General features: G+C 38.4%; 1 protein-coding gene across 1 annotated transcript in view; it reads left to right on the top strand.

The window, feature by feature from the left end:
- The window catches only part of LOC148640201 (B-cell receptor CD22-like), a 31,451-nt gene that overhangs the window by 13,289 nt on the left and 4,123 nt on the right, over positions 1 to 14,039 (top strand). The window contains exons 8-18 of the mRNA XM_088620427.1: positions 238 to 498; positions 1,200 to 1,472; positions 2,114 to 2,365; positions 3,624 to 3,893; positions 4,971 to 5,234; positions 6,092 to 6,176; positions 7,437 to 7,506; positions 8,734 to 8,864; positions 11,274 to 11,331; positions 12,047 to 12,168; positions 13,450 to 13,528. Coding sequence (XP_088476553.1) covers positions 238 to 498; positions 1,200 to 1,472; positions 2,114 to 2,365; positions 3,624 to 3,893; positions 4,971 to 5,234; positions 6,092 to 6,176; positions 7,437 to 7,506; positions 8,734 to 8,864; positions 11,274 to 11,331; positions 12,047 to 12,168; positions 13,450 to 13,528 — 1,865 coding nt within the window. The remainder of the gene's footprint in view (positions 1 to 237; positions 499 to 1,199; positions 1,473 to 2,113; positions 2,366 to 3,623; positions 3,894 to 4,970; positions 5,235 to 6,091; positions 6,177 to 7,436; positions 7,507 to 8,733; positions 8,865 to 11,273; positions 11,332 to 12,046; positions 12,169 to 13,449; positions 13,529 to 14,039) is intronic.

Here is a 14,039-nt window from a genome sequence, read left to right as displayed (position 1 = left end):
AACAAGTAAAATCTTCTCCCTTAACTGCTTTGATCACATCACAATTTAACCTAGAAAGAACTAGATAGTCATTTTCCAGGAAAGTAATCTATAGAGGAAAAATCTAAATATTGACACTATTGACTTGCATAGGACACCTGATAAAATCCAAACCTAATGGAAAACATTTATAAGCATGCTTCGTGTACATTCGTGATTGTATCTTTACAATAAATAATATTGCTTTCTCATTTCCAGATGCTCCTAAGAATGTCACGATTGTGATGAATCCATCTAATGACATGATAGAAGGAACCAGTGTCAATCTAACATGCACCATAGACTCCAGTAATCCTTTCAAATGTGAATTTGCATGGTACAGAGGAGAAGTATTTATAAGAGCTGGAAAAACTCTGTTTTTCAGAAGCATAGAATACACTAATGCTGGTTTTTATTCTTGTGTGGTTTCTAACTCAGTGGGTACTGGGAAGTCAAATACAACACACGTAAATGTTTTGCGTAAGTCCTGTTTCTTTACCTTATTCTGAATACGATACATATTTCATACGATTTTCAGTGATTTCTATTGTCAGTAAAATCCCTGTTTTCCTGCCTTGTCTCGAATCTGAAAAGTATTCTAGTTTTCTGACACTGCTAGCAAAGCGAGATCACATTAGTTGATCTCTATCGCATTTCATATTTGTTCACTCTAATATCTCACATTGGCTTGCCAAATTTACTGTACTTCCAAACGGTAGTTAGAAAGTGAGCAATAATTTTTATTGAACCTTCTTGTTCTTGTTTCTCCTACTGCATAAAATACAGTGTTTTTTTTCTCTCTAACCAAGATCTGAATGCAATCAAGTGCAAACCTACTGTGATACAACACTGTTTTTTCGTTTTTCCATTCAGACTCACGGTAGTGTTTGAACTTCTGCATCTGAATAGCAATGTGAAAAAAACGTTGAAATGTGTTAGATCTTTGATAGTAATAAGCAGTGCCCCATATCTAATACACTTCTTGTACATAATGCAGTTCTTCTAAAAATACAAAAGGACACCTTGTGGCAATCACGAGAAAGCATGAACTTCTAGTTTCAGCTGCATTATTCCGCCTTTGTAAAAACTAGGCTTTCTGATACACAATTTTCTTGGCCTTCAGCCAACTGAAACCATATTCACCTTGTGTTAAAATGACTGCCTTTTTTTTCCTTCTCCAGATGGCCCCAAAGAAACAGCCATTAAGATGAGTGTACCTAATGGAACGGTGAAAGTGAACCAGTCAATGACTTTAACATGTGTATCGCGTGCCAACCCACAACCCAAATACTACTGGTACAGAAAGGAATCTGGGTCTCCCGTAATGCTTCAAAACACATACCATGAGCTACAGTGGAAGCATATCTCTCCAGATGATGCTGGAGAATACCACTGTTGTGTTGAGAATTTCTTAAATGCAGTTAACTCCACCAGTGTAACAGTTGAGGTACTCTGTGAGTAAACATGATTTTTTATGTGACCATTTTGATAGGGGTATAATGGAAAAAATAAAATATGCACAAGAGCAAAATGGAGGTATAATTGCTTCATTCAGTAGCTCCAGGATGCTGGGTTTTGAAAGGCTTTGGCCATTTGTCTGTATGAAGTGTTCGGATGAATCTTAGCTCAAACCTGTCTTGTGCCTTAGTCCATGGGTTCTCAATTCTGGTTCTGGAAGTCCATATTGCACTGGCTTTTGTTCTTACACAACTGAGCTCTTAATTGATGTAATAATTAAGTGGTTTGACTGGTTTGACAATTCTTCCACATGCAGGAGGTTGCCTTTAACTATCAGATTTCATAAATATAATAAAATCCCAACAGAAAAAAAAAACTTCCATCAAGATTTTTTTGGGGTTCAACTAAGGCAAAAGAAGCTCTGCTGGAGGGAAAACCAGCAACAGTGTGGTCCTCAAAGACCAGGGTTGGGAATTCCTTCCCAATGCCTCTGAGACAGGTTTGCATGACCCTCACAAGGATAGCTAGTAATGGAAGGACAAGATTCTGATATTGTATGAAGATTGGATCCCCTTATGTATTTCTGTTCCACTTTACAAGCAAACAGCGCATGAACTGTGTCTGTGACTCTTGACAGACCCACCCATCACACCCAACCTGACCCTGCAAAGTGACGTGATAGAGGGGTACCAGATGACCATTTACTGCAGCGTTCAGAGCCATCCTCCATCTGTGCTCAGTCTGGTACCAAGCAAGCACAGAGTGACTACCTCCTCTAACTCAATCACCGTGGCCTTCCGTGTTTCGTTTGAGGATACGGGAAAGTTTGTTTGCATTGCACAGAATTCAGAAGGCAAATCCAAAGCAGAAGAATATCTGAAGGTGAAATGTAAGTACAGCCATATTAAGGTTTATCTTTACGCAAAAGTGCTGGAAACCATCTTCAGTGAATGTAACAGCTAGGGTTCGGTTGATGTCACCAGGGCTGTAAAACAAGGATAATCGATTTGCACTGCTGTCATTTTGTACGACACTGGTACTGTATTGCAACAGGTCTAATGGTGAGAATTGGCATGAACTCCTCAGAACTCTCAAGAGTGTTTTACCCCATTATGGCAATGAGTCTATCTTTTGGCATACATAGGCTCTGCTGATTAGGGGTGGGTGAAGTTTTATCAAACAGATCTCTGATTAATCATAAGCCAGGTTTGGGGTTGGTTGTCATATCAGAAGACCCAATATGTTTGCTACTTGATGTGGATATATGCATTTGAACTCTTCAACAGTTTTAAAATTGGATTCAAGGTTTTTAAATTGGTAAATCCTTAACAGGCAGAGCTCAATGAATAGTAATATAAATCGGCTATATAACTTATTGTCATGATCGTCATCCCTCCTCTAGAGGGCGCTCCGACTCTTTTGAATTTTGTATTTTTCATTATTACGTTCGCCTGCCCCTTGTTCCCTGTATTATTTAAATCCTGTGCCCCGAAGCTCGGGGCTCTGCCCGGAGGCCCGCCTAGCACCAAGTCGCCCCACGTCCGCGGCTTGAGGGCAGAGGCTTCCAAACGGTGTCCTGACCAGCTTAGTCCAGGGATCGGAGTGCTTGGCCTCGTTACCTTGTTTTTAACTTCCTTGTTCCAGTTTCTGATCCTGTTCCTGGTTTTAATCGTTTGTCTTGAATGGATCTCCCAGCACTTGGACCCTGGACTGCACCCTGGTTTCCCACTTGGACTTCCCTCATCTGGACTTGTTTGCCTGCGCTCCCCCCATGCACCTACTGTAGATCACAGTCGGCACCGCCCCCTGTTCCCCATCCCCTTCCATTCCTAACCTTGTTTTCCCTGTAGCCCTTCTCCAGTCTCTTCCGGAATATACCGTCTGCATAGGGTCCTAAACTACGCACTACATGGGAGTCAGGACCGCCTCCCATAATTCTTATACTTCCTGTCTTGATATATAATGACTTTTCTCTTCCCTAATTTTAGCTTACTGGTTAACTAAATCATATTTTATTTGTATTTAAAGTTTTGTGTATTTTTTAGCTGAACTGGTTTCTAATATGATCAATTAACTAAATAATTTCATATACAATTATGAACAAATAGATCATAAAGTAATTCTGCACCCTCTCTGCCCTCTTACAGATGCCCCTAAAAGCACATCTCTGGTAGTGTATCCTTCCACAGAGATTAGAGAGAACCAGGAAGGGAGGATCTCATGCAAAACACAAGCACACCCGCCAGTGACCGAATATTCCTGGTTCAAAATCACAGACCACAAGGAGCACAGAGTGGGAAAGGGGGCTGAATTGAACTTTAAGGAAATTTCCTTCATGGACAGCGGAAAGTACTTCTGCCGAGTGAAGAATGACATTGGAGAAAACAAATCAGCAGTCACCGAGTTAAAAGTATGGTGTAAGTGTCTCTGTGCAAAGGACATATTCCAAGTTTGCAAGACTTTTCAATAGAGTAGAACATCACTTCATTAAGGGGGTGATTATATTAGAAACACTGAAACCAGCTATTTCATATTTACAGGTCTTGTAGATTTGTAAGCAACTTAAAACTTGAATCTTAAAATAGTTTGAAGCTCGTTAGCTTACACTCCTGGAAATATTAAAGACACAAGGAAGGGTTTGAGAGAAGGCCATAGGCTCACTGGGGCACTAGTAGCTAATCAAACTGGTGATCACTCGTAGCTTCATTTCTTGAACAGGCTAATTCCAGTCTCCCACAATTGTTCTTGTTCTCAGTTTTAGATGTACTCCTTAGTAATTTCCAATTGCTCCTCTGATTATGAAGACGTCCACTGGATTCCTATAAATGCCTGAGAATTTTGATGATTCAATCAAGTCCCCCCATATTCTTCTAAATTCATAATTACAGGATTCAGTTATTTAGTCTTGTCAACTTGGAGTTTCTACTTCTATGCTCTGGTTCACATTCCAGTTGCATATACTGTACTAAATAATGAATATAGTTACATGTATAACATTTATAAAATATAAATAGCTTTTGATTATTAGACAGTATGTACAGTAGTACTTGCCACATCATCTAACCATAAAATTGTACTGAACTTTACAAAATAGAATACACTTCACACACTAATTTAGCTTCGCTTCTATCCTAATTAAATTTAGAAGCCATTACAATGGATTTCACCTACGGTAGGTAGCTGCGTAGGCTGCAAAGGAACAAGTACAGGTTTATTCCGTGCTGAAAAGAGAAGAAAAGCAACACGATAAACGAAAAGGAACGTTGTGTTTCATTTCTTCTCTTTTCAGCATGGAATAAACCTGTACTTGTTTCATTTTAATGTGTATTACATTTGCTTTGTTTTCTTTTTTTTGTATGAATAAAACGATACAATAATATACTGTAAAGCACCATGGGAATATGTAACAAAGGTAATTTACAAAATGTGGTGAAATGACAAATCCAGCTCAGAATTGTATTGTATCACCATACATTTATGTTTTACTGTCCCAGATGCTCCCAAAAATACCACAGTCGTGTACAACCTGAGTGGCCAGAAGACCCCCAAGGGGATGATTTGGTTGATGTGCAGTAGCAAGGGTTACCCTCCTGTGAACCGCTACAGGTGGTACAAAGTGAATGATCGCAAAGTGGAGACTTTCGTTTCGCACGACCAGAACATCACTGTTACCAATGCTGAACGGGTGTCCTACTACTGCATAGCCTACAACGATGTCTCCAACCAGCAGTCCTCGTTGCAAGCACTGCCCATCTATTGTGAGTGACCTCGGAAGACTTTTATTATACTGTTTGAAAAGACGACAATGCAAACAAGAAATGCCACAAAAAAAGGCGTGTATCTAGCAATTTGTGCTCCTTTAAAAGCAAAAACATAACAGAAGATAGGACAGGAAGCAACAAAAAATGTTTGCGCCTCATTGAGTTGGTATAAAAAAACCAAGCACTGCTTATCTTGAATTAAGGTATTTAAATATATTTGTTCTTTTATCAGAGCAGCTTGAAATGTCCTGAGCCTCTTACAGAAAATAAAAACTAAACAAAAATGGCCTTTTTACTCTTTTTAATTCCATGTTGACAATGCTCAGATTGCCAAAAAAGTCATGGGTGACAAAAACAAATTTGTAAAAGGGAGTGTAGCTCTGTCCTGCTATTTGTTTAACAAGAGTACGCCAATTTCACAACCAAAAGTAACAAAAGTATTCTCTGAGGATAAAATGGTGACACTTTAGGTTTTTAAAGAGCTAAAAATTCCATTTAAAATTCTTAATAACCAGCTATATATAATTAGAGTGGTAATAAAATGTCAGTAACCGGTAAGAATTAACAATGGTTAACATACAATTGTCCAGCATTGAGATTGTTCTTATCTTAAAAAGCACTATCAGTACTTTCTTGAGTGTTAGAAGCTTGATTGCAATTCATTTATAAAGTGCAGTTTGCAATTGCTAAACTAAAAATTACTAACAAAAGATATTCAGTATTTTTTCTGATTATATAAGATAATATGCAGAAACAGGAGGTATTGTACTTAATGTGGTTTCCCCTAGAGTTGTATATTAATGAAGAATTCATGACTTGAGGATTTAAGTCTGATTCGTTTTCCTTATTTCCAGATGGCCCATCCCAGATGATCCTTATTTTCATACTAGTTTTCTCTGTGTGCCTTCTGATTCTTATTGTCGTCTGCTTTGTCTTCAGGTAAGACAGATTATAAGAACATAAGAACAGTCACAAAATAGGAAGCCTTACTTATAGTTAACATCTTGTGTCATGTCTTGTGTCTTTGAATCACAGTTGGTCCAGATTACGTTCTCTGGGCTGCATGTCATCTCAGAGATGATGCACCAAAAAACTATATAACTATATAAGTGAGTGATGGAAAAAAGAGAATTCAGTGAGTCAGTACATATTTTAAATACCCGTCTACTCTGTTCAAGATTAAAAAGACATTCAACATGCAATACATTAAGCACTCCAATACCTCTGCCTGTGATTGTAGGATCTTCTTTTAAATCCAGAAATGTACGGTACGTGCTTTTATCTTCTGTTGATTCTAAAGACTTCCACTGGGTTGTTGCTGCCTTTGAAGATTTTGAATGCTTGCATCAGGTCGCTTTGAATTCTTCTCTGTTCAAGACTACTGAGACTCCAGCCCATCAGTGTAGGATATTCCTTTAAACCCAGAAATGTACAATATACACTTGTGTCCTCTGGTTTGTGCTTCAGTATTTACTCTGATGAAGTCCACATGATTAATGCCTGTGAGGATTTTACTTACATCATGTTAATTTGATGTGCTTACATTAATATGAGCGAGGAAAAGCTCCTGAGTGACTCAGCTAGTTAGGGTTTTCACTTCAATACTCAGGTTAAGAGCTTTGGCAGAGACATTGCAGGTTCAGGCCTGGGTTATGTTGCTAGAGCCAGCACTCTCAGCTGTCTGCACAACTAACTCTTGTGCATTCCCATGAAGAAATCTAATTCTGCCTTCTGCTCCTCTGTGTCTGGTCTAACCTTCCTTTATGGTGCTGTGGAGCTTGTGATGTCTCCAAAGATGAGATGCAGGACTGCAGTACAGAAAACATAAAAAAATGAGACGCAAAACTTTGATTGGAGATTCCAAATTGGTTGGGTACAAAATGAAAAAAAAAAAGCTGTTAAAAAATAGGTGAGCAAAAGTGTGTGTTAAAGAGTGGTGAAACTGGCATATAGAAACTCAGTGCTGTCCTGAATGAGAATTAAGTGTAATTCACATCACAGTCACAGACCTCAGGTGGAACTTTTAGCCTGAGTTGTACAAGTAAGAAGATGTTTGTTTAACACCTCTGGTCCCATTTCAGATGGTGTACATGGTCCTTTAAATTAGAAAGCAATCTCTTTAGGTATGCTGAACAAAAAATAGGCATGTGAAGCACCCACAGTAACCATGAGTGCTGAATTTAACTTTCTCATTTTCAGACAACAGAAGAGAAGAGGTACACAGGGAAGTGAAGCAGATGACGTTTGTTTTAATTTGCTGCGATACATGGTACAGTTTTATTTGGGTTTTATTCTCTTCTTTTCTTCTGGTATCACCCAAGACAGTATTCTGTGGTTATTATCAATGTTTTTTTTAAAGAAGAGCCCGCATTCGCAGGAACATTCTCTTTGTGTGTTGTTCCCTCTTGTGGTCAGATCGAAGAATGCATCTTACGACCTTGGACTTGCGAGCTCGCTCACAGATTCTGAAATTTCGAAAACATTGTGTACTTCTACACTAGTCACACAGAGTTCAGTTGATGTTGAAACTAAAGTATATAAATAAGAAAAGAACAAAATGCAATACTGTCCCATGATTATCTTTTCAAAGCTCTCAAGCACACATTTTCATAAAAACAAAGGTGAGCATTTTACTATATAAACCTTGTTGCAAAGATGCAGCACAAATGTTTTCAAATGTAAATGTACTGATTGTAAATGTACTGTATTTTGTTACACAATTTTTTTTTCAAAGAACAGTAGGCATTAACATTCTGTAACTACAAAGCTAGAACAGTAGTTCTTAATATGCCATAAGGAAATGCAGATACTTATTTCCTATGGTGAATCATTTTAGGCTATTTTATGCATCAGTGTGTAAATATATAAGTATAATACAGGCTCATTCTGTATGTAACATACAGCTTGAAAAAGAACAAGCCACTGCAAACCTACGGTGGTACAGGAGTCTCATAGATTTGGCTGTTGAGCTACTGTACCTCTTAACTAAATCTTGCAGGTAGCTGCATGTACTGTAGCAACCTAATCCTTTCTTATGAACGTATGAACTTTAACCTTGTCGTTACTGTTATTCTGTGTTTAATTCCCATTAAGGAATCACCAATTAAACACAGGACAACAGCAACAACAAGGTTGTTGTATTGGATCATGCATGCAACTAAGCACTTCCTTGCAGTTGTGCATATGACAAACAAACTGAACTCTGAATAAACTGAACTCTGATATTAACATAACAATGGGACACCATTGGAGCCGTCTAGCCCACGTGGTAGTTAGTTGTTAGCTGATCACAGGATTTCATCCACTTGTTTCTTGAAAGATGCATCAGCTACAACAACATGGCTGGGTAGCTTGTTCAATCCAGTCTTTAGGTAAAGCAGTGTCCCTGTTCTTGGTTTCCTCTTGTGCACTTTCATGTTTTACTGTCTATTCAGAAGAAATCTGTCAGGGTGCTAATTTAGTAAGTCAAGGTTTGTTCTTCTTCTTGATTACTTAGAGTTCCCAGAATGACACTCAAGAAACCTTGATGCTGGAGGGGGCAGGGGACTCCCACAGAAGCAGAGAAGACCTTGTTGGTGGAATCCACAATCCTCATGGTCCACAGTCTGGAGCTACTCTGCAGCTAATGTGAGTCTAACCCCCACATAATTTCAACTGCTGTAGTGCTGCATCTGTCCCCAAACATGACAGACAGCAGAAATCAGTGTAAAACCACTGCATCAGAGACATTCCTATATCAAACTGGATCAAGTAAGCTGGCAGTACTCTAGGATCCAGCTGTCAAAAGCTAATCAGTAGTGCTCTGTTTCTTCTTATTTTTATTCTTGTTCACTGCAGGCAGGGTCTCACATATACAGTATGTGTTTATTTTTAGATTAAGAAACAAAAACAGAATATCTTGTGGGTATGCATGTAACCACATTTGTTTTGCTACACCCAAGTGTTGTTTGTGCTCAATGATCTAACTATGCTTTTTAAAAACGAAGCACATTGCTATGAGTAGCTATGACTACTCCTGGCTTCAGTTTAGCCCTGTTCTTTTGATATGCGATTCTTTCATATACTGTACCAGTTGTGGTAGTTTCCCGGTTAGTTACAGTACTACTATTTCTAACTTTGAATTCAGAATTAATCATAATCAGGCTAATAAATAATGGGACAATCCTTAAGCTGGAAAAAATGAACACCTCTTCTTCTGTTCAAGAACACAGACACAAAGATGCTCTTCTTTTTTAGCTTTTGAAAAAAAAAACTACTTCCTCCTCCTCCCTGCCTCCCCAAAAAGCTAGGCCCACGACTCCTCCTTGTTCACCATGTTCAAATGTGTACTTCCTTCTGCCTCTGCCTCAGGACAAGGCTATTGTCTCTTAACTTTTAGCCTGATGCAACATATCTGCCATCTGCATTAAGCTGCGGTGTGTCTGAATTAGGGAAGGCTTCGTTCGTCTTGAAGGCTTCGGTCCCCTGTGGATCTTATCCCACTTCTGGTTTGAATTGCTTTATCAAACGTTTTGGATGTCACATCCAATCTTTTGGATTTTTTTAGATGTTAATACTTTAATAATAGAAAAGTACCAAGAAAATATACAGAACACAGAACCCCAAAACTTCCTATCTCTTGTATTAATCAAAGCAAATGTACTATTTTAATATGCAGGCCATAGGTAATTAATGATTAAGCTTATTAAAATTTATAGTCCCTAAAAGGCATTATAAGAAGGTTTGAAGCTGAATTTTCACCCCAGTTATAATGTTAGTTTGCAGAAACACACAATTCAAATAATGCTACAAAATTGGTATGTCAATAATTTTCCAGAAAGACTTGAAAAAAGTCTTTTCTTTCTATTGTCTTAAAGTTGCCTCATTTACAGTGTTGTCAGGTGATTTGTTTGGAAGTTTGCAATAAAACTTTCATAACGTTCTTGCGACAGATGTATTTAGTCACCTCGAATAAAATGGCACAAATAGGATGTGCTGTATCGTAACACTTTCCTGAGGTCTTATAACACTCTGTGACAAAAGGTGGTTTACGATTACAGAATGTATTATGGGCCAAAGCCGTTAAGACATTTCTCAGGTGTTACGATGACAAAAAAGAATGAAGAGTGACAAATAGCAAAAGCAGGAAACATCATTACATATATAATGTACATTAGTGATCCAAATCAACAGTGTCAAAATGGAAAAGTTCGTTTCAAAGCTAGCTAGAAGGTGGAATGGAAAGTTGCATTCAGCCTGACGTTAATATGTAAAATCAGTGTCCCTAATTATACTGTATGATGTTTGTAAAGACAGTTGAATCACGTATGTGAATTCGATTCTCCTCTGATTACTTTGCTCTTTAAAGCCTATTCTGTTACTGAACAATTTTGACTCAGTGCCTGGGGTTTTTTAAAGCTGCTCTCATAAAGGCTGTTGCTGCTTTAGAAGACCAAAACTTTAGAAGAGCAAACCAATGGATAAACCTTAATATCCATTTCCAGTCTTTATTATTGTCCTTAGTAATGGCAAGTTCTGCCATTTCCCAACACTGTTAAAACAGCAACGAAAGCACACTCTCCACACACTGTAGCTTCAACTGCACAGAGTAGCCCCAGTTAGGGCAAAAACAGTCAGTAGCTGTTTAATGTCTTGATAGCTTGTTTATCTTTGAGACCTACCAAAGCAAAAAAGCACAAGTACTGTCCATCCATTGATCCGTTCACTGGTAGAAGACTATTCCCCATTTCTTTTCATCAGACATTTATGTCTCTCATCCCATATGCATTTCTATCAATGCTCTTCAGGCCACTTCTGTAGGCCAGCTGGGCATCAGAAAAGGCTATACTGCCATACAAAATCTACTACTCAATATACAGTATGCTGCATTTTATTAACATATCTTTCTAAGGCGCAAATAGACAGATGCAAATTTCTCTGATGCAGCACAGATTAGTTATCGTTTAGTAGCTTTCTTCTCTGAAGCAACGTCAAGAACAAATGTCAATTATCAACTAAATTTTTGTTTGCTTTCAAATGCCTTCTCAAAACATGAAGACCTTGCTCTGGATCAACAGTGTACAGCACTTTAAAGCAGCCTGATGTTGTTCTGGTGGTAAGTAAGACAGAAACATTTTACAGGAGTCATTGCTTCTACAGTTACTGCCCGCACAAACACATTAAAGAAACCCAATGGAAACATGTAATGTATGTTCTTTTTTTAACAAGGCCTCTGAAGCTAAATGTGAAAGCTGTTTTTTTATGTGTCAGATGTCACATGGTAGAGGTAGTGATTAGGCTTCTTCTGTACCGGACGTTAGTGGGAACAAATCCTTAGTTGGGCACTGCCATTGTGCTATTTACTTCACCCAGATTGCTCCTTTTAAATACTCAGCTTTATAAATAAGTATACATCTAAGATACTTTAGACAAAAGCAAAAAAAAACATAAAACCATAAAACCATGTCTTAATTTCACACTTTCAATGAAACACGCTTAAAAAGCAAGTCCCTGTAACTTTAAAATCTTGTTCATGTGAGCTTTTTGTGTTAATTGTGTCATCTGTATTATTATTGGTATGTGTGTCTGCATATGGACTAGGGTGCCATCTGAAAATGTGTAAAAATGGCAGTGCTCTGACTCTCACTCTCCTCTCAACAAACTAGAGCATCCCACCATGTCTCTGCCTCAATTAAATTACTTTCCATCTGTGCCAGGTGATCTCTATTAGAACTATTCAAGGCATTTCAGGAGTTACACTTAACTTTAATGTGTGCAAATTTGTAAACAGTCCAAATTGACACTATCAAACTTTTTTCCATACTCTGCAGGACCGGGGACAGAGAAAGAGACCAACAGATCCTACTGGAAAGGGTGGCTCAGAAGATACGGATACAGAGACTCTTAAATATGCTGCTCTGGCATTCCAAAGGGACCCAGAAACATCAGAAAGGTTAGTACTATTAGATGAAAGAAACTAGATGGTAGGAAGAATGTCCCATTTACACAGCTATTGTTCCTAGTTCAAAAGGACAATCTATACCATGGTGCATTTATCGTGCATGACATACATTGTTTGATAGAGATACTGTAGATATGTCATGGCACTAAAATAGTTCTTTGTAATTAATATTTAACACTAATTGTGTTTTACATAATTTATAATTTATACTTTATATATGTCCACTTACTGTATGTAACCACTAATTCAAGAGCATGACACTTGGATTAATTTGTGTTAATTGTCTTTGTAAGCAAGATGATAGGCACATAGTACATGCACACTTTGTGTACAGTAATCTAGGATGAGCAGCTCCAGATCTTGAGAACCATCTTATTGCAAGTTTTTGTCAGGGAGAGTTCTTTCCGGACTCTATGCAGACGACACGATCAAGGGTTGAGTGAGAAAACACGAGGAAAAAAGGCATGCAGGATACGGGGATGAAAACAGGGGGGGCATGTCCATGAAGTGCTGGTGGTCGGGGGAGGTGTGGCCTAGGCAAACGATCCAGAACGGGAAATCCAGAAACAGGGCAAAAGTCCAAGGCCAGGCGATCCATCCGGGACAGACGATTAAAATCCAGAACCGGGTCAGGACCAGCAGGGATCGGGAACAAGAACAGAAGCTACAACCATAACGGAGCCAGGCGCATCCAGGTCCTGGGCTCGCATGATGCGGGAACCAATGCAGAGCCCAGATTAGCGTCTGTGATTGGCTTTTAAGGGGGAACTGAAAAGGGGCTGGAACAGGAAGCAGGTGCGGGAGATGAAACTAACAAGGAAGGGCTGGAGCGCCCTTAAGAGGAGGAGTTGCAATCGTGAAAGTTTTAGGTACTTCTTAATTGTCACCTGAGACCTAAAACAACAGCTGATTTGCCTTGATTTGCAAATTACAAGTTGGATTAAAGTAATTAATTGTAGAAGTGAATGAACAGTCCCACTTCCTTAAGCAATGGGTTATGCAATTATGAAACAACTTACTCAGCCACGCTGTTGAAGCCCATACCCTGTTTTTTTCAAAAATGAATAAGTTCTACTACAGTAAATATCAAACAAGCTAGATGGACCAAAGATCGTTCTATTGTTTGTAACTGATCTTATGTTCTTAAATGAGTCCCATGAGTTTTGCAGTTGCTCATTTCTGATCATCTTGAGAACACCTAAAACAACGTGGGAAAGCATAAACTATTGATATTGGTAACAACAATATAAATGTGATATTGTTTTCTTACAGAACGGTGACAGACGTCTCAAAGAAGGAATCAGGCGATCCTGTGTATGCCAAAGTTAACAAACCTGGGGTGGAGAAAGAGGTACAGTACTGCTTGCCTTTTATTATAATGCTACACTTTTATTTTACACTTCCAGATTACATACTGTATATGTTTGTTTTCTGTATTAATATTGAGATATTATTCAATTCTAAGGTGCAATGCCTCACCACCAATGATATTTCCAAGAGATTAGGCAGGTAAAGCAATTCATTATTTTACCAACAGGGCATGGCAGTTTTAAAATTTGCAGTTTAATTACACCAGGTGTTTTTTTTCTCACACTGCTAGGCTGACTTTTTTTTTTCCGTGTTTATTTTTTGGGTGATTCGTTTCATTACTTTGTATTGGAGCATACATACAGTATACTTGTATTGGAGCATACATATAAATAAGTAATTTCATATCACTTGTGCATATGACAAATAAACTGAGCTGATCTGAGGTGTAATTAGGCTAATCCAGGTATAATTACCTTGTGTTCTCTGTTCATGAAAACCACATTGTACTCTCTTGTTAGAGAACACGTCACCAGAACTCTGTGAGCTCACAG

Source organism: Lepisosteus platostomus, chromosome 26, assembly GCF_059453375.1.
Source record: "Lepisosteus platostomus isolate fLepPlt1 chromosome 26, fLepPlt1.hap1, whole genome shotgun sequence".
Classification (NCBI taxonomy): domain Eukaryota; kingdom Metazoa; phylum Chordata; class Actinopteri; order Semionotiformes; family Lepisosteidae; genus Lepisosteus; species Lepisosteus platostomus.
The sequence above is the reverse complement of the archived record's forward strand: the minus strand, read 5'-3'. Positions and strand labels throughout refer to the sequence as shown.